This window comes from Ranitomeya imitator, chromosome 4 (assembly GCF_032444005.1).
Source record: "Ranitomeya imitator isolate aRanImi1 chromosome 4, aRanImi1.pri, whole genome shotgun sequence".
NCBI lineage: Eukaryota > Metazoa > Chordata > Amphibia > Anura > Dendrobatidae > Ranitomeya > Ranitomeya imitator.
Genome location: NC_091285.1, coordinates 264467797 through 264488927, shown reverse-complemented (window position 1 = coordinate 264488927; position 21131 = coordinate 264467797). Strand labels below are relative to the sequence as shown.

Here is a 21131-nt window from a genome sequence, read left to right as displayed (position 1 = left end):
CAGATTAGTTTCAAAATTTTTACAAATCGCTTACAAATGGATTTTGAAAAATATTGTGATTGGTGAAATACATAATGAAACAAGTAATATATCATTTTTCCATAATACTACATCGTCAGAATTATACTATATAGTGTATTATTCAGTTTATTACCAGTTAGTCTTTCAAATCATTGAGAACTATTGAGTTGTGTTTGAATTGAGTTTTCCACTTATTGCACACACAGAAATCATTTAAATTTAACTTTACATTTATTCATATTATTCACCTAGCAATTGTCAAATGTATTACCCAAATCCATTACATCTACTCTGCTTAGTTAAAGGTAACTTGCATAAAATCCAGATTTATCCAAACATTCTTTTAAAATTCATTTTCATAAAGGCTTTTTTTGTGCACATTGTTTACTTAAAAATCCCTAGAATAGTTTGCCCATAAATCCAACAGAAAAAAAAAATAGACGTTTGTATTACGTCTTTAAGAGGATCCACCATTTGGATGAAAATGTAACGTTAAATATAATAATAATAATAATAATTTTTATTTATATAGTGCCAACATATTCCGCAGCGCTTTACAAATTATAAATTTAAATGCACAGTCCTGAGTAGCACATGATATATCTGCTATTCTTTGACTTTTTGATACTTCCACTTGTTCTTATGCATCTAGAGCTGCCTGGAGACACTTCTTAAAGGGAACCTGTCACCTGAATTTGGCGGGACTGGTTTTGGGTCATATGGGCGGAGTTTTCGGGTGTTTGATTCACCCTTTCCTTACCCGCTGGCTGCATGCTGGCTGCAATATTGGATTGAAGTTCATTATCTGTCCTCCATAGTACACGCCTGCATAAGGCAAGATTGCACCTTGTGCAGGCGTGTACTATGGAGGACAGAGAATGAACTTCAATCCAATATTGCAGCCAGCGGGTAAGGAAAGGGTGAATCAAACACCCGAAAACTCCGCCCATATGACCCAAAACCAGTCCCGCCAAATTCAGGTGACAGAGTCCCTTTAAAGTTCACTATCTATGGATGTGTTGTTTGCTCTCTGAGTTCCCTACATTAAGCAATCCTAAGGGCTCGTACACATGACCATATTTTTGGTTGGAGTGTGATCCAGCAAAACAAACATCTGATCGCATTCAGAACAATGTTATTCCATGTGCTGTGTATATGTCTGATTTTTTTCTCAGCCTGAACAGATCTGATGAAAAAATCCCATCCTGCCTGATTTAGACCCGATATTATGATCACACTCGGCTATGCAAGTCAAAAAGTTCTTTAAAACTATTGGTCGGCACTCAGATGACATCTCAGGACAGTCTACTTTCCACGGGCTGACACAATGGAGAAGATGGAGATTTTTTTTCTCCATCTTCTCCTTATCCAATAAAATTGGATCACACTTTTCTGACACTCTTATCAAGCTCTGATCAGAATGTGATATACATAGTTAGGCCGAATCTCTCGGATGAGAAAATATATGCTGGTATGACCATACCCCTGCGCAAAAGCCATAGCCTACTTACCCTTCCTTTACTTCCCACAATGCATTGCATTATAATATAAGGCAAAGCAGTGAGAAAGCTGGATTGCAGTAGCTTTTTCAAAATCAACACTGAAGTAGTTCAGCTTTGCCATTGCAGCAACATTTTATTGATCAATGGCTGATATAATAATTAAAATGAAAAGGAAGGGGAACGCTGGGTAACACTGACTGTTGCCGGATGAGCAAAGCTGGAAAAGCGAATTACACTTCTGTTCAAAACATAAGAAGACAAGATAAAGAAATGTGAAGAGGAAATCCAGGAAATTATATATAACATGTGAACGACTGAACACACGGTATAAGTTCAGCATCTTTCCTGCTGTGCTTTGTGCAGAGGTTGTAGGCGGCGTGAGGTCCTGTGTCTCTTTAAGAAATGCTCAAAAGGAACATTATGCAGTCTATGACCCCTGGCTTTAGAGGCCTTATGAATTGTATGTGACCTGATTCTTTTCACAGTGACTGACATATTTAGATAAATCAAGCCAAAAATCATGTGATTCCACAGAATTGTAAAATGCTTTTTTTTTTACTTCAAAGTGGCCCAAAAACTAGTGTTGTTAAAAAAGCTCTTTATGAAGCCACTGTAAGTAGTATTTTCCATATTAGTTTTTAAAAAGCTATGCAAATATAAAGCAGTGTATTAGATATCTAATTCAAATTTTAAAATACTGTGCTAAAAAATGTTATTTGATCAGTTCTTTATTGCCTATATCATTTATGATCTTTAAATAGTTGGCATAAAAATTCAACCACTATTAATATTGAGCTTGATGTCAGCAAAAACGGCACAACTTATTCTGTTGTCTTTTACTAAGGCAGCAAAACATGTATTTTTACATTAAATACAGTCCCTCAAGCATTACTTGAAAATATCGTCTGTCAAACTGACAAATAGCTATAAATTAATACAAATGTTTAGCTTAGAAGACAATATGCTAGTTAGGTATGTGCATCATTTATTCACATTTAGTACTACAGTACATGATGAGAATCATAAAACGTCAAGATGTGTCAATGTTAAAGTTATGGGATGAGAAACACCGCTGAAAACATTTGCAAAAAATGTGCTATACAAAAAGTTGGGATATTTTTGGAAAGTTCTATAAGCATTTAAAAGTTGTAAAAAATATTGAGAATATGATGGGATCCTTACATGAAATATTCAAAGGAGTAGGGCCATGAGCAAAATTGTTGTTTAATCAGTAGATATTGCAAAATTAAGCACTTTTACAATTGGAAGAGTTAAAAAAATGTTTTCCGTGGGCGGCAATACATTTCTAATGGTGCTTTTGATGCTTCTTGTGTAACTACTGGTGCCCAAACACATAAAGGTGCTCTTTAGCAATGAAATATTCTAAAGAAAAGGACAATCAAGGTCAGCTTAATAAATCACCACAGTGCAGTACAATGAGCTAAGGACATATGCCTTGTTTTTTCAGGTTATATGATGGGCATACAGCTGGACTCAAAAAATTTGCATAAAATATCTAGTGTAATTTAATGCTTTCCAGTAAAGGAAGTAATTATTTGATCCCTTGCTGATTTTGTAATTTTTGTAAGTTTGTCCAAAGGGCAGGTTAATTTTAACATTCAAAATAAATAATATTCACGGCGCTACTGTTGTACCAATTGATCTAAAAGGACAAAAAAGTAAAGTGTACTTACTCTTGTGGTGGAGAAGGTTGGCAATTTCTCTTGGTGACGTGAGAGGATGTAATGTCCAAAAATGGAAACTAGTAAAATGATGCAGCAATTAGTGATATATTCAAAGATCACCTCTATGCAGCAGAATTACAGGCTTGCTATGAGCGCCGACCACAGGGTGGCGCTCATAGCAATTTGCCATCAACAACCATCGAGGAGACCTCTGGTTGTGATGGTAATGCACCCATGACCACGATCACGTGACAGGCGTCAGCGGTGATCATCAGCTGGCAGCGCTTGTTAAATGCCGCTGTCAGAGTTTGACAGTGTTAGGACTGGCGGAACGCACCAAGAGAGATGATATAGATGCGTTCGCAGTCCGGGGTCCACCGTGCAGGTGAAACCTGCTGCTAGGAAATGACAGACAATATGGCGGTATTCAAAAGTATACACGCGTGGGTTAAACCTCACCCAGCGTGAAGAAAGCGATCCTGTTGCGTCACAGGACCGCGGTACCGCACATAGAGCGCGAGCAAGTGGTCAGCGAACTAAACCCCAACAGGGATTGTAGTCCGATTAGACCCTTGCTGGCACTACACCGCAACTGGGTGTGAAAGGAATTATATAATTAAGGCACCGAAGTGCGAACTGTGCCGTGCTGGCAGGCACCACTAAGCACCCAGACGTGGGTCAGGAAGCGCACACTGGCGCGTGGCACCGCACTGGCGGTCACAGCAGTAGACGCTGACACGTGTGTGACACGTTGAGTGATAAGTCGGGCGCTAGATAGCAGCCATACTCCATACGCGAACAATCATACAATAGGGTAGGGGTATTTAAAGAACGACTTGCACTCACAACAAACACACGTATTAAATTGTACACTAGCGCATGGCCGTGCGGTCATGCGCAGTTTATATAGTTGCAGGACAGGAAGCGGCCACAGAAACTTTGCCCTTCCAAGACCTGCCAAGAGGACCTATAGAATGCGCTGCAGAGTCTGAGCACATGACCCTCGATCTCCAACGGGAGATCTTGCCCTGGGCATGCTCAGTGTGCGCAGACAAGGACTTAGTCCCAGAGAAGTCCACTCGCTGCTGACCAGTATAGGCTTTACAGGCAGAAGCTGGAGAAGCAGCAGTAACTCTTCTCACAGAGTCAGACTGAGCGAGACGCTGGGATCGACGTCCCTGCTGAGCAGGCTCCACTGCGGCTGGAGGAGAATGGGAGACCGCAGCGGAGACGGATCGAGATTCCCCCTGTGCAGCAGAGGAAACTCGACTCCTAACATTACCCCCCCTCCTAGGGCCCCCCCTCCTTGGGCCTCGCTATGTTCGAAGGCAGAAATGAGCTGTGGGGCCCGAATGTTTTCAGCAGGCTCCCATGACCTGTTCTCTGGACCACAACCCTTCCAATCCACCAGATAGAACTTTTTGCCGCGTACCACCTTACACCCCAAAATAGCGTTCACCTCGTAATCGTCCGTAGACGAACCCGATGTCCCGGCAGATGACTCGGAAAACCGGGACATGTATACGGGTTTCAAGAGGGACACATGAAAGGTGTCGGTGATACCCAAGCGTGGAGGAAGAGCCAGGCGGTAGACCACAGGATTAACCTGTTCGAGAACCTTGAAGGGACCCAAGTGGCGAGGCGTAAACTTAGTGGACTCAACTCGAAGCCTGATGTTACGGGCGGAGAGCCACACCAAGTCGCCAGGAGCAAAGGTCGGAGCGGGGCGCCGATGAACATCGGCGGAGGACCTCATTCTCTCCTTGGAAGCCCGAATGGCATCCTGAGTGCGATCCCAAATGTCCCGTGCCTCCACAGCCCAGTCTGCCACCCTGGAATCGGCGGAAGACACGGGCATGGGCACAGGTACCCGCGGATGCTGACCATAGTTAAGGAGGAATGGGGTCTGTCCAGTGGAGTCAGCTACAGCATTGTTAAGAGCAAACTCCGCCCACGGTAGCAAAGATGCCCAGTCATCTTGTTTAGCAGAGACAAAATGTCGCAGATATGTGACCAAGGTCTGGTTGGCTCTCTCCACCAACCCATTCGTCTCGGGATGATATGCCGAAGAGAGATTCAACTCGATACTGAGAAGGCGACAAAGCTCTCTCCAGAACCGAGACGCAAACTGGGGACCCCGGTCACTGACAATTTTGTCTGGCATACCGTGAAGACGGAAGATGTGTTTAACAAACAATGCTGCCAAGGCCCGTGCAGAAGGTAGCCGGGGAAGCGACACCAAATGCACCATTTTAGAAAAATGGTCGGTGATAACCCAAATGACAGTACAGCCACGTGACTTGGGCAAACCCACCACAAAGTCCATCCCGACCATCTCCCAGGGCCTGTCTGCCACCGGCAGAGGGTATAACAACCCAGCTGGCCGTTGACGGAGAGACTTATTTTTGGCACAAGAGACACATGCCCGAACGTAGTCTCCAACGTCACGAACCATATGTGGCCACCAATACATTCTCGCCAACAACTCAGATGTCCTCTTTGCCCCAAAGTTTCCACCCACTCTGGACGAATGAGCCCACGAGAGAACCTCCGGACGCAAATTGATGGGGACAAAAGTCTTGCCCAGAGGCACAGACTCAAGCGAAACCGGAGCTACGGTTCTCAGACTCTCTGAAGGGATAATGAGCCGAGGCTCGTCCTCCTCCTCCACAGTTGACACCAGGGAGCGAGAGAGAGCGTCAGCACGAATGTTCTTCTCCCCGGCGAGATAATGTAGAGTGAAGTGGAACCGGGAGAAAAACAAGGACCATCTGGCCTGACGAGAATTCAGCCGCTGGGCTGTCTGTAAATAGACCAAATTCTTGTGGTCCGTGTAGACTTGGAATGGGAACCGAGCACCCTCAAAGAGATGTCTCCATTCCGAAAAGGCCAACTTCATTGCCAGCAACTCCCTATCCCCGATGGAGTAATTTCTCTCCGCTGGTGAGAAGGTTTTTGAGAAGAAGAAGCATGGATGCTTCCGACCTTGAGCATCCTTTTGATAGAGGACTGCTCCTGCACCAACGGAAGAGGCAATGTAAGATGGGAGCGCTAGCAAAGTGGGACTTAATAGAAGTGATGGCCTTGGAGACCTCTTCGGACCACGATTTAGGATTCGCTCCCTTCTTGGTGAGGGATACCAAGGGAGCTACCAGGGTTGAGAAGTGGGGGATGAACTGACGATAGTAATTTATGAACCCCATAAAGCGCTGCACCGCTTTCAGAGAATGGGGTTCCTGCCAGTCCATCACTGCCTGTAGTTTGGCAGGATCCATAGCCAATCCCTGGGCCGAGATGATGTAGCCCAGGAAAGGTAAAGACTCCTGCTCAAACATACACTTCTCCAATTTGGCATAGAGGGAGTTTGCCCGTAGGAGGTCGAAGACTTTGCAAACATCTCTCCGGTGGGAGTCAATATCTGGAGAGTAGATAAGAATATCATCCAGATAGACTACGACCGAGGTGGAAAGCATATCCCGGAAGATATTGTTCACAAAGTCTTGGAAAACGGCTGGGGCATTACAGAGCCCGAAGGGCATCACCAGATATTCATAGTGCCCATCCCTGTTGTTAAAGGCCGTCTTCCATTCGTCCCCCTCACGGATGCGAATCAGGTTGTAAGCACCCCGCAAATCTAATTTAGTAAATACCCTTGCTCCCCGAAGTCTATCGAATAACTCAGATATCAAGGGCAAAGGATACTTATTCTTAACGGTGATGGCGTTAAGATCCCTGTAGTCTATGCATGGGCGCAATTCCCCATTCTTCTTCTGCACGAAGAAGAACCCTGCCCCAGCAGGTGACACTGACTTCCTAATGAATCCTCTTGCCAGATTTTCCTGGATGTACTGTGACATTGCCTCTGTCTCCGGGAGAGATAGCGGATAAACTCGACCCCGGGGAGGCTCAGCACCAGGCAAGAGATCAATAGGACAGTCATAGGGGCGATGAGGCGGAAGGACCTCCGCCGCCTTTTTGGAGAACACGTCTGCATAAGACCAATACTGCTTGGGGAGAGAGGATAGATCTGCGGGTACCTCAGTAGTAGCAACCTGAACGCACTCCCTCTGACACCTACCCCCACAAGATTCACCCCAACCCAGAATTCTGCCTGAGGACCACTCGATATGAGGAGAGTGGTACCGTAGCCAAGGTATTCCCAACAGGACCTCATCAATTCCTTCCGGAATGACGAGCAGAGAAATTATCTCCTGATGAGATGGCGACATGGACAGAGTAAAAGGGATGGTCTGGTGTGTTATCTGTGAGGGCAATGTCGACCCATTCACCACTCGCACCGTTACTGGTTGAGCAAGCATAACCAGGGGTATTGCGTGACGTTGGGCAAAGGCAGAAGACATAAAATTGCCCTCTGCCCCAGAATCCACGCAGAGCTCTACCGAGTGGGAGAATGAGCCAATAGTAATTGTCCCCTTAAAGGAAAACTTAGAGGCAAACGTCGCCGTGTCTAGTGTACCTCCACCTACTACCACTAGACGCTGACGTTTCCTCGACCGCTGAGGACATCTGGAGGCTAGATGTCCTGACTGCTGGCAAACATGACAGACCCTGAGTGCACAAGCGGTCCGGGACTTAGATCCTGCTTGTGACACTTCCCTGGCCTCATGTGACTCAGGAACCAGGACCGGAAATTCCAGAGGTTTGGCGAAAGTAGGAGCCAGCCGAAACCTCTGCCTACACTGGGCTCGCTCTAACCTCCGCTCGTTAAAACGGAGGTCAATTCGAGTGGAGACAGTTATTAACTCCTCCAGTGTGGCAGGAATCTCCCTAGTGGCCAGAGCGTCCTTTTCGTGGTCAGCCAAGCCCCTCCAAAATATGGGGATAAGAGCTTTATCCGACCAATCCAGCTCAGATGCTAAGGTGCGGAATTGGACGGCAAAATGACTGACCAAGGACTCACCCTGAGTTAATGCCAGCAATTGGAGCGCAGTATCATGGGTGACTTGAGGTCCTAAAAAGACCTGTTTCAGAGCGCTCAGAAACAGCGGAGCACTCTGCACCACATGATCGCCACGCTCCCACAGCGGCGTAGCCCATTCCAACGCCCTGTCCGACAATAGAGACAGAATAAATCCCACCTTAGCCCGCTCTGTGGGAAAACATGTAGCCAGGAGCTCGAGGTGAATAGAGCACTGACTCACAAATCCCCTACAAAACTTGCTATCACCAGAAAATTTTTCTGGCAGCGGGAGGCGAGATAATGTCGGAACAGGGGTGGCAATGGACATAGTAGCTGCAGCCACGCTGGCAGCCTGTACAGCTACTGCAGTAACATCCACAGCTGAGGTCGCGCTCTCGAGAGCCGCCAACCTACCCTCCAGCTGCTGGATATGCCGGAGAGATTGCTGTTTGTCTGTCATCACTAGCCAGACCCTGGCGCTAGTGTAATGTTAGGACTGGCGGAACGCACCAAGAGAGATGATATAGATGCGTTCGCAGTCCGGGGTCCACCGTGCAGGTGAAACCTGCTGCTAGGAAATGACAGACAATATGGCGGTATTCAAAAGTATACACGCGTGGGTTAAACCTCACCCAGCGTGAAGAAAGCGATCCTGTTGCGTCACAGGACCGCGGTACCGCACATAGAGCGCGAGCAAGTGGTCAGCGAACTAAACCCCAACAGGGATTGTAGTCCGATTAGACCCTTGCTGGCACTACACCGCTACTGGGTGTGAAAGGAATAATATAATTAAGGCACCAAAGTGCGAACTGTGCCATGCTGGCAGGCACCACTAAGCACCCAGACGTGGGTCAGGAAGCGCACACTGGCGCGTGGCACCGCACTGGCGGTCACAGCAGTAGACGCTGACACGTGTGTGACATGTTGAGTGATAAGTCGGGCGCTAGATAGCAGCCATACTCCATACGCGAACAATCATATAATAGGGTAGGGGTATTTAAAGAACGACTTGCACTCACAACAAACACACGTATTAAATTGTACACTAGCGCATGGCCGTGCGGTCATGCGCAGTTTATATAGTTGCAGGACATGAAGCGGCCACAGAAACTTTGCCCTTCCAAGACCTGCCAAGAGGACCAATAGAATGCGCTGCAGAGTCTGAGCACATGACCCTCGATCTCCAACGGGAGATCTTGCCCTGGGCATGCTCAGTGTGCGCAGACAAGGACTTAGTCCCAGAGAAGTCCACTCGCTGCTGACCAGTATAGGCTTTACAGGCAGAAGCTGGAGAAGCAGCAGTAACTCTTCTCACAGAGTCAGACTGAGCGAGACGCTGGGATCGACGTCCCTGCTGAGAAGGCTCCACTGCGGCTGGAGGAGAATGGGAGACCGCAGCGGAGACGGATCGAGATTCCCCCTGTGCAGCAGAGGAAACTCGACTCCTAACAGACAGCGACATTTAACTAGATTATGGGCAAAAGTGGATCACGATTCCGCTCGCTCCCATTGCGGGCACATGTCAGCTGTTGAAAACAGCTGACATGTCGCGGCTTTGAGGTGGGCTCATTGCTGGAGCCAACCTCAAAGTGGGGGATACTGCCAGCTGACATACTGTTCCATCAGCTGGCAGAAAGGGGTTAAACCTTGGTTTTCTTGGTGACTGTGGACCCAGCTGCCTTGAGATCATTAACAAGTTCCCCCGTGTAGTTTTAGGCTTATATCCCACCTTCCTTGTGATCAAGGATACCCCACAAGGTGAGACGTTGCATGGTGCCCCAGATCGATGTTGATTGACAGTCATTTTGCATTTCTTTAATATTCTTACTATTGCACCAACAGTTTTCTCCTTTTCACCCAGCGTCTTACTTATGGTTTTGTAGCCCATTCCAGCTTTGTGCAGGTTTATGATCTTGTCCCTGATATCCTTAGAAAGCTCTTTGGTCTTGTCCATGTTGTAGAGGTTAGAGGTCTGACTAATTAAGTCTATGGATAGGAGTCTTTTATAAAGGTGACTATGTAAGACAGCTGTCTTTAATGCAGGTAATGAGTTGATTAGGAGCGTCTAACTGGTCTGTAGGAGCCAGAACTCTTAATGGTTGGTAGGGAATCAAATAATTATTTCTCACTGCAAAATGCAAACAAATTTATATAATTTATACAATGTGATTTTATGGATTTTATTTTGGATATTCTAACTCTCAATATTAAAATTAACCTACCCTTAAAATTATAGTCTGTTCATGTCTTTGTCAGTGAGCAAACTTACAAAATCAGCAAGGGATCAAATACCTATTTCCCCCATTGCATGGTCTCTGTGATTCTGCATGATACTGTAAAAAAATGTACATGCCTCCATGAGTTTTGCACAGGCACATGTTCCATGCAAAAATGCAGACATGCATAGCACTATAGATTTTGACTATGTGTTGTATCTGTGAAAGAAACAGATAGAACACAATTGGAATTCTGAATGAGGCTTTGGGTTGTGTTGTTATTAAAGTGTTTGAAAGTGGTTGTCCTAGTAGATCTCAAAGTGTTAGACTTTTTATAGAAATGAAAGGATTATAATTGACAGCAAATCAAATTTTGGGGAAAAATATCAGAAACCAGAATTTCAAGATATTCGATTAAAATCTGATTGGTAAAATTGGTTAATCATACACCTAAAGAACCTTTTATAAAATTTGTGACTTTGTGCAAGTGTGTTTAGAAAATATGTATGTTGTTTTGAAGACAAATAGTGTAAACATTTATGTTTTTTTTCATTCACCTAGCAGATTAAATGATAAATATGAATGATTTACACTTATATTATTAAAAGCAGTCTTACTTTGCAGTCTATAAGAGTCCTAAAAAGACATTTCTCTTAAGATTCAAAATAAAAATATTTATTATTTTTTTTGAGGCTGTGAGTTAAGGTTGGTGGATTGCACTAAACAAATTTAATAGAGAAGTGCAATCGCAACCCGTGGTCCACCATACAGAGATGTAGAACTGAAGACACAAAAGTGGTGGTGTGTGAACATGTTCTTACAGACTTGTTCACTGTGCAAGTAGCCCATGTGTTCCTGTTTCCAGAGATGTAGAACTGCAGCTAGTGCGAACAATGACGGAACACACAGCGAGTGATTGCTTGCACACACTGAGTTAAACGTCCCTCAGTGAACAGCACGTGAAGCTGTGTCACTTGCACACAGTAACAGAATAGATGCTCTGCAATAGAGCTGTGTCACTCGTGCACAGTAACAGAATAGATGCTCTGCTATAGAGCTGTGTCATTCGCACACAGCAACGGAATAGGAATGACACTAGATACAATCCCTGTTAACCTCAGAGGGGAACGAACCCCACTCATGGAATAAGAAGCAAACAGCTTTCACACAGTCAGCAAAAGGACTCAACCACTCAACCAAATTCCTCTCCGGAGGTGCTGAAATTCTAACGGCTAGACGCCAGCCGTAAATTTATTCAGACAATCTCCTCTCCAGAGAACCGGAATTCTAATGGCTTACCACTGACACTGAGCACATGCTGATAAAGACCACACTGTTGCAATGTTCCATACACACACATATAGAGATTGATACTAGCGCGCTCGCGTGTGCCTCTGAGACCCTTCTATATGTTCAGCTCAAGTCCAGTTAGACAGAACCAGTTGGACAGAACACGGACCAATCTGGAGCTGCCACATCACCATGCTCAGTAGGCTTCTGGACTTAGTCTCCAGAGCATTCTCTTGTCGCTGCCTCCCGCTGCTCGCCATAGGCTTGGATGAAGAGACAGCAGTAACCAGATGAACGAGCCTGAGCAAGACGCTGAGACTGATGTCTATGCTCAGCAGCACCTGCAGTGACCAAAGCTGAATGAAATACCGCTAATGCAGGCAAGGCTTGGGATTTACCCTATGCAGCGGGAGAATCCAGGCCCCTAACACTGTGTTCACATGTTGCAGCTGCATTCTTGGTATTGCGCAGTATTTTCCATAGTTTTTCTACATTATCAGCATTCAGTGTGGTGTCAAAATGTCCTCACAGCCTTAACCTTAAAAATCCCTTTAAGCAAAGTGATTGGAGGGGACTGACAGGTTAATCAGCAGTTTATTTTAATCATTATGTATTTTTATGTCCAATAAGGTGTAATCAGTTATTTCATAATTACTTTGCTACATAATCACTAAGGAACGGGATCAGTTTTCTATAGCATTGTAATATTTAATAAGTGATCAAGTGAAGTTTTGTTTTAATAAAAGTTTGAACATTTGCACAGAAGTTTGTGGTCTGCCAATCTGCACTCAAAGGCTGATTATGAGTATGTTTACACATTGTACTTCTGATAAGGTATTGGTTTACAAAACATGTCCAACTCTCCCATTCTTCTGACACAACCCCATTCAGATGAATGAAACCAAATTCTGCAACAAAATCTGTGTGTGTGAAATCACCCTAAAACATGATATGTTTTGAGTCAGTTTTTATCCACAAGTATATAAAAGTGTAGGAAAGTATAGACACTTTTCATTTATGAGTACAATATTTGTGGGAGTTTAACCCAAGCTTTAACGATGGTGAATCCACCTGAAAATATGTATATCTTATATGCTAATGGGGGATTCAGGTTAGTTGCTGCAGATCTCACCAGGGATAGATATAGGAAACACAAATTTTTGTAGTGGATTCACTGTTGAAATACATCCAGTTTGGAATTAACCTGAAAGAGCTCATTAAGCAACCTAATTTTCCTGAACACTCTAAATTTGACCTCTTCTGGCATGGTAATGCTACCAAGGGATGCTTGAGGCCTTGCAGATGCTAGTCTGGTAAAGTCATACTAAAATACAGCACATCTTGTAATGCAAGTATATTGAAAAACTGTTAACAAAGGTGAACGAGTGTTGTTTAAAGAACAGTTAAGTTTTTTTCATGTAAAACAAAATCACTACTTACTCATCTAACTAGTTATTCATTCATTGTTTTTCCAGCTGAAGAGTTTTATACAACTGCATAAAGTTGGATCAGCAGTGGCTCCACTGTCTCGCGCGCTGGAAACTGTAGATGCAAATGTACGATGGCAACTCCTCTACAGGGAAGAGCTTTTCCAGTGGTTAAGGAAAACACTGAAACAATAAACAACAAAACCTCCAAGTACTGATCCACTATTTAAAAAAAAAAGTACTATTTCTTGGAAAAGACCGGAATGCATGCTGTAAAGTTTACTGAACACAGCATAATGAGGCACAATGTGACCTACTCTATTTTTGCACTTGGCTCTTTTTCAAAGCAGAAGAAACTTTTTCAAGAAAAAACGACTATAAAAGACTAAAGGACAACATCCTGACTTCCTGGAAAAAAAAAAAATACAAACAAGACATACTTACGCATGTTGATGTTACTGTTTTCAACATATATTTTGTGCATGGATGTGTAGTCTGCCTGTGTACTCCAGCATGCTTAAACTTAATGTCAAGATTTTGTATTTGAACTGCCGTTACATCAAGAAGGGCATTATGCAAAAGCACAATGACTATATATAGACAATCAGTGTAATAAATAATTCAAGAAGAAGTATAAATCATCCTATGACAAGCACTGCAAACATGCAGAACCTCATTGTAATAGTATACAGATTGTCTAGTAGTGTTTAATATTTCTATTACAAGGTACAAAATATTTTGAGAGTTAAACAATGTAATATATACATGCACAATAAATGATTTATATTGCTTTTCTAATATGCCTCTGACGGTAATTTGGGAAATTAATGAAAACACAAGGTTTTAATTGAATGCTATAGCTAGAAGAACATAGAGTATAACATATTGAAAATGTATGTAGAAAAAAAAGCTTACCTTTGTTCAAAAAAAAATGATTAGCAAAATATTTAATAACAATTATATAATACACATATATTCTGGATATGAAAAGGATTCTTGAATAATATGAGGGATAATTAAATGTTAGGCTCTATAACAATAACAATTAAGAAAGCAGTATCCAACCTTCTTAAAAAAAATCTTAATAATCTCATTAGAATGGAATCTGTCAAAAGGTGGAATATGTTAGGCAGCAAGTGAACAGTCAGATCTTGATGTTAATATGTTGGAAAGAGAGAAAATATACTAGCATAAGAATCTGAATGATTTGACATGAGCAAATGTATGATCGACAAGAAGGTCAGGTGATATTTTAAATGACAGGATTTGTGGAGTGTTCCAAGTGTACAGGAGGTACCTATAATACTTATCAAAAGTGTTCCAACTCTTGAACTGACAAAAAAGGTAGTCAGTGCCTATAGCTTATTAATGTGTGTGAGGAATGAAGGGTTGCACATTTAGTCCAGTCCAACAGAAGAACTACTGGAGCATGATTTACATCAACTATACATTTTTTAAAGGGGAAGTAGCCAAATGAATTCCACACAATAGCTCATTTAATAATTGTATTAATTTTCAAGGTAACATTTGTCATAAGAGTTGATCTCATAAACAGCTGGGCAAACTAGGATTGATGCTTGAAGCTGTTATTAAAGTCAATCTGTCAGCACATTTGACCTATCTGAACTATTAATACGGGCATGTAGGCTATAAACTGCTGAAAACAGCCTTCCTTGTGTGTCATATCAGCAGTGTTGTTGCTGAGAAATCATCTGTTATCACTTTATTTAAGTGACCTTTTCCAGGTTTCAGGCAGATGGTGCCTGGAGATAACTCTGCCCCCAGAGCTTATTTTAAATATAAGGGGGAAGTACCAGTGGGATTTGTAATGGTTACCACTGTTACCAGTATGACGTGAAATGGTTACCACTGTTACCAGTGTGATGTGTAATGGCCGCTCTCTGCTCTACTGATAGCTGACACATTTGCAGGTTCCCCTTAGCTTCAGCATCCAGCTCACAGGCAGACAGGGCTGCAATATTGTTGCAATACAGCAGAGCTGAGAGAGAAGCGAAACATGTGTTTCCAAGAATACAAATGTCATTTACCTTGTTCTGTGTAGGTTACTTGTCTCACGCCTCCTTCATGTAAAATAAGCTTTGGAGGCAGAGTCATCCCCAGGCAAATTCCACCCGAAGCCTGGAAGAGGTTACTTATATAAAGTGATAAAAGATGATTTATCAACAAGACATCTGATATGAGTTACACAGGGAAGACTGTTTTCATCATTCTATGTCCTGTAGGCACATATTAATAGTATAGATAGGTCAAATGTGGTGACAGATTTTCTTTAACTAAATAACTATAGTATTGCAAAGCTATTCATCATAGGTTTTTACAAGCTATTTAAAAACTTGTCTTAGGCACCAAATACTGTAGGTCATGAATCAGATTCGTCTGAAAATCTGATCAAGCACGAAGTGATTTGGCACAAATTGAAATTGTTCCTATAGCCCTAAGAAGACAAATTTGGTGCACCTAGGTGCATTAGCACTGTATCCAGACAATTTCAAGCTCTTTAATTCAATTATAGCTTTAATAACATCAAAATGATATCAGCACACATTATATGATTGATTATATAAAAAATGGCCCAGAAATGATACCCTTGTAAAGGAAGATGCTGTTAGGGGTCGAGTTCCCGCTTCTGCACAGGGAGAATCTCAAGCCACCTCCGCTGCGGTCTCCCATTCTTATCCAGCCGCAGTGGAGTCTGCTCAGCAAAGATGTCGGTCCCAGCGTCTTGCTCATTCTCACTCTGTTCTGAGAGTTACTGCTGCTTCTCCAGTCTCTGCCATTAAAGTCAGTGCTGGTCAGCAGCGAGCGGACTTCTCTGGGACTAAGTCCTTGTCTGCACGTACTGAGCATGCCCAGGGTAAGATCTCCCGTTGGAGATCGAGGGTCATGTGCTCAGGCTCGGCAGCACATTCCATTGGTCCTCTTGGCAGGTCTTGGAAGGGCAAAAGTGCTGTAGCCACTTCCTGTGCTGCAACTATATAAACTGTGCATGACCGCACGGCCATGCGCTAGTATTGTCTTATAATGATATATGTGTGTGTGTAGATGGATGTATGTCGATGGATGAAAGCTCCTAAGTATCCCTCCCTAGAGTTGTTGTCTGCTCGCGGATGTTGGTAGCTATCTAGCGCCCGACTAACCATCTGCACGATACACACATTACAGCGTCCTCTTGCTGTGTCCGCCTGTACGGCGCCTTGCGCTTGCCTTGCGCTTTCCATACCCAAGCCTGGGTGGTTGGTGGCGTCTGTCAGTGCGGCATTGCTCGCACTCCTGTGCATTTATATATTTCTATTTAGTTTCCTTTCACGCCCAGTTGCGGTGTAGTGCCAGCAAGGGTCTAATCGGACTTCAATCCCGGCTGGGGTTAAGTACGCTGACTACTTGCTCGCGCTTTAGGTGCGGTACCGCGGTCCTGTGACTTAACAGGATTGCTTCTTTCACGCTGGGTGAGGTTTAACCCACGTGTGTATACTTTAGTGTACCGCCATATAGTCTGCAAATTGCTAGCAGCAGGTTTTCACCTGCACGGTGGATCCCGGACTGCGAACGCATCTATATAATCTGTCTTGGTGCGTTCCGCCAGTCCTAACATAATACTAGCGCCAGGGTCTGGCTAGTAAAATGGCGGACGACCAGCGTTTACAGAGGTACATCCAGCAGCTGGAGGGAAGGTTGGCGGCTCTTGAGCGTACAACCTCAGCTGTGGATGTCACTGCTGTAGCTGTTCAGGCTGCAAGTGTAGCCGCAGCCAGTTTGTCCGCTGCCACCCCTGCTCCAACTTTATCCCGTCTCCCGCTTCCTGACAAGTTTGCTGGCGACAGTAAACATTGTCGCGGATTCGTGAGCCAGTGCTCTATACATCTTGAGCTCCTGGCGTCACGTTTTCCTACGGAGCGGGCGAGAGTGGGATTTATCCTATCTCTCTTGTCGGGCAGGGCGTTGGAGTGGGCAACGCCACTCTGGGAGCGAGATGATCGTGTGGTACAGAGTGCTCCTCTCTTCTTGGACACTCTGAAGCAGGTCTTTTTAGGGCCTCGGGTTACCCACGACACCGCACTCCAATTGTTGTCTATTACACAGGGTACGTCCGTGGTCAGCCAGTTTGCCATCCAGTTCCGGTCTCTAGCTTCAGAGTTAGAGTGGCCAGACAAAGTTCTTATTCCGGTGTTCTGGAGGGGACTGGCAGACCATGTGAGGGACGCTTTGGCCACTAGGGAGATACCGGCCACACTGGAGGAACTTATTTCTGTGTCTACCCGCATCGACCTCCGTTTTCACGAGCGGAGGTTGGAGCGGATCCAGTGTAGGCAGAGGTTTTGGCTGGCTCCAACTTTCGCCAGACCTCTGGAATCCCCTGTCTTGGCGTCAGATTCCCATGAGGCCATGGAGGTTTCTCAAGCGGGACCTAAATCTCTAGCCGCTCGAGTACCCGTGGTTTGTAATAACTGTCAACAACATGGACATTACGCCAATAAATGTCCGCGGCAGTCGGGAAACGATCGCGTCTAGTAACCATTGGGGGAGGTTCACTAGACACAGCTGCATTCTCCTCCAAACTGTCCTTTAAAGGGACAATCCTGTTAGGCTCCTCCACTCTAACAGTCGAGCTTTGTGTGGATTCAGGAGCAGAGGGAAACTTCATGTCCTCTGCTTTTGCTACACGTCATGCTATACCACTAGTCATGCTCGCCAAACCAGTAACGGTTAGAGTTGTGAATGGGGCGACACTCCCACTGCAAATCACACACCAGACAGTTCCGTTCTCGCTGTCCATATCTCCTTCCCACAAGGAGATTATTTCCCTTCTTGTCCTTCCTGAGGGAATGGATGAGATTTTGCTGGGAATACCCTGGCTCCGTTTCCACTCCCCACATATTGAGTGGTCCTCAGGGAGAATATTGGGTTGGAGTAAGTCTTGTTTGGGCAGGTGTGTGAGTGTGTACAGGTCTCTACTACCGAGGTACCCGCAGACCTTTCATCACTTCCCAGGTATTATTGGTGTTATGCAGACGTGTTCTCTAAAAAGGCTGCTGAGACTCTACTGCCTCATCGCCCTTACGACTGTCCTATCGACCTCTTGCCTGGAGCCGAACCTCCTCGGGGAAGGGTATATCCCCTCTCTCTCCCTGAGACGGAGGCTATGTCTCAATACATTCAGGAGAATTTGGCAAGAGGGTTTATAAGGAAGTCAGTGTCTCCGGCAGGGGCGGGATTCTTCTTCGTGCAGAAGAAGAACGGGGAGTTACGTCCTTGCATCGATTACAGGGGTCTCAATGCTATCAGTATTAAGAACAAATACCCATTGCCCCTGATATCGGAGCTCTTTGACAGATTAAGGGGAGCTAAAATATTCACCAAATGAGATCTGCGGGGTGCCTACAATCTAATTCGCATCCGTGAGGGGGACGAATGGAAAACGGCTTTCAATACCAGGGATGGGCACTATGAGTACCTGGTGATGCCTTTCGGGCTCTGTAATGCCCCAGCCGTTTTTCAGGACTTTGTCATTGATATCTTCCGGGATATGCTTTCTACCTCGGTCGTAGTCTATCTGGATGATATTCTCATCTTCTCTCCAGATATTGACTCCCACCGGAGAGATGTTGGCAGAGTCTTCGAACTCTTACGGGCGAATTCCTTATATGCAAAGTTGGAGAAGTGTGTGTTTGAGCAGGAGTCCTTGCCTTTCCTGGGCTATATCATCTCGGCCCAGGGATTGGCTATGGATCCTGCCAAACTACAAGCAGTGATGGACTGGCAGGAACCCCATTCTCTTAAAGCGGTGCAGCACTTTATGGGGTTCATAAATTACTATCGCCAGTTCATTCCCCACTTCTCAACTTTGGTAGCTCCCTTGGTATCCCTCACCAAGAAGGGAGCGAATCCCAAATCGTGGTCCGAAGGGGTCTCCAAGGCCTTCACTTCTATAAAGTCCCATTTTGCTAGTGCTCCCATCTTACATCGTCCCAATGTGGGTAAGCCATTCCTTTTGGAAGTGGATGCCTCATCCGTTGGTGCTGGAGCAGTCCTCTATCAATAGGATGCTCAGGGTCGGAAGCACCCATGCTTTTTTTCTCTAAGACTTTCACACCAGCGGAGAGAAATTACTCCATCGGGGATAGGGAGTTGCAGGAAATGAAGTTGGCCTTTTCGGAGTGGAGACATCTCTTGGAGGGTGCTCGGTTCCCATTCCAAGTTTTCACGGATCACAAGAATTTGGTCTATTTACAAACAGCCCAGCGGCTGAATTCTCATCAGGCCAGATGGCCCTTGTTTTTCTCCCGGTTCCACTTTACCCTACATTATCTCGCCGGGGAGAAGAACATTTGTGCTGACGCTCTCTCTCGCTCCTTCGTGTCAGCTGAGGAGGAGGAGGACGAGCCTCGGCTCATTGTCCCTTCGGAGAGTCTGAGAACTGTAGCTCCGGTTTCGCTAGAGTCTGTGCCCCCGGGCAAGACTTTTGTTCCCATCAATTTGCGACCGGAGGTTCTCTCTTGGGCTCATTCGTCCAGAGTGGGTGGACACTTTGGGGCAAAAAGGACATCTGAGTTACTGGCGAGAATGTACTGGGGGCCACATATGGTTCGTGACGTCGGAGACTACGTTCAGGCATGTGTCTCTTGTGCCAAGAATAAGTCTTCCCGACAACGGCCAGCTGGTTTGTTATACCCTCTGCCGGTGGCAGACAGGCCCTGGGAGATGGTCGGGATGGATTTTGTAGTGGGTCTGCCCAAGTCTCGTGGCTGTACCATTATTTGGGTAATCACCAACCATTTTTCTAAAATGGTGCATTTGGTGCCGCTTCCCCGGTTACCTTCTGCACGGGCCTTGGCAGCGTTGTTTGTTAAACACATCTTTCGTCTTCACGGTATGCCAGACAAAATTGTCAGTGACCAAGGTCCCCAGTTTGCGTCTCGGTTCTGGAGAGAGCTTTGTCGTCTTCTCAGTATCGAGTTGAATCTCTCTTCGGCTTATCATCCCGAGACGAATGGGCTGGTAGAGAGAGCCAACCAGACCTTGGTCACATATCTGCGACATTTTGTTTCTGCTAAGCAGGATGACTGGGCATCTTTGCTACCGTGGGCGGAGTTTGCTCTTAACAATGCTGTAGCTGACTCCATTGGACAGACCCCATTCCTCCTTAACTATGGTCAGCATCCGCGGGTACCTGTGCCCATGCCCGTGGCTTCCGCCGATTCCAGGGTGGCAGACTGGGCTGTGGAGGCACGGGACATTTGGGATCGCACTCAGGATGCCATTCGGGCTTCCAAGGAGAGAATGAGGTCCTCCGCCGACGCACATCGGCGCCCCGCTCCAACCTTTGCTCCTGGCGACTTAGTGTGGCTCTCCGCCCGTAACATCAGGCTGCGAGTTGAGTCTACCAAGTTTGCACCTCGCTACTTAGGTCCTTTTAAGGTCCTCGAACAGGTTAATCCTGTGGTTTACCGTCTAGCCCTTCCTCCACGCCTAGGTATCACCGACACCTTTCATGTGTCCCTCCTTAAGCCCGTGTACATGTCCCGGTTTTCTGAGTCATCTACTGGGACGTCGGGTTCGTCTACGGACGATTACGAGGTGAACGCTATCTTGGGGTACAAGGTGGTTCGTGGCAAAAAATTTTATTTGGTGGACTGGAGGGGTTATGGTCCTGAGGATAGATCCTGGGAGCCTGCTGAGCACATTCGGGCTCCGCAGCTCATTGCTGCCTTCGAACGTAGCGAGGCCCAAGGAGGGGGGGCAATGTTAGGGGTCGAGTTCCTGCTTCTGCACAGGGGGAATCTCGAGCCACATCCGCTGCGGTCTCCCATTCTTATCCAGCCGCAGTGGAGTCTGCTCAGCAAAGACGTCGGTCTCAGCGTCTTGGTCATTCTCACTCTGTTCTGAGAGTTACTGCTGCTTCTCCAGTCTCTGCCATTAAAGTCAGTGCTGGTCAGCAGCGAGCGGACTTCTCTGGGACTAAGTCCTTGTCTGCACGTACTGAGCATGCCCAGGGTAAGATCTCCCGTTGGAGATCGAGGGTCATGTGCTCAGGCTCGGCAGCACATTCC

The 21131-nt window shown here is 45.5% G+C and overlaps 1 protein-coding gene across 1 annotated transcript in view; it reads left to right on the top strand.

Annotated features, from left to right (window-relative positions):
• TRHDE (thyrotropin releasing hormone degrading enzyme) overlaps positions 1-13860 on the top strand; it is a 1712820-nt gene extending 1698960 nt beyond the window's left edge. The window contains exon 19 of the mRNA XM_069764587.1: positions 13111-13860. Within this exon, the coding sequence (XP_069620688.1) occupies positions 13111-13257 (147 nt within the window). The 3' untranslated portion in view covers positions 13258-13860. The remainder of the gene's footprint in view (positions 1-13110) is intronic.
• Positions 13861-21131: the final 7271 nt, after the last annotated feature.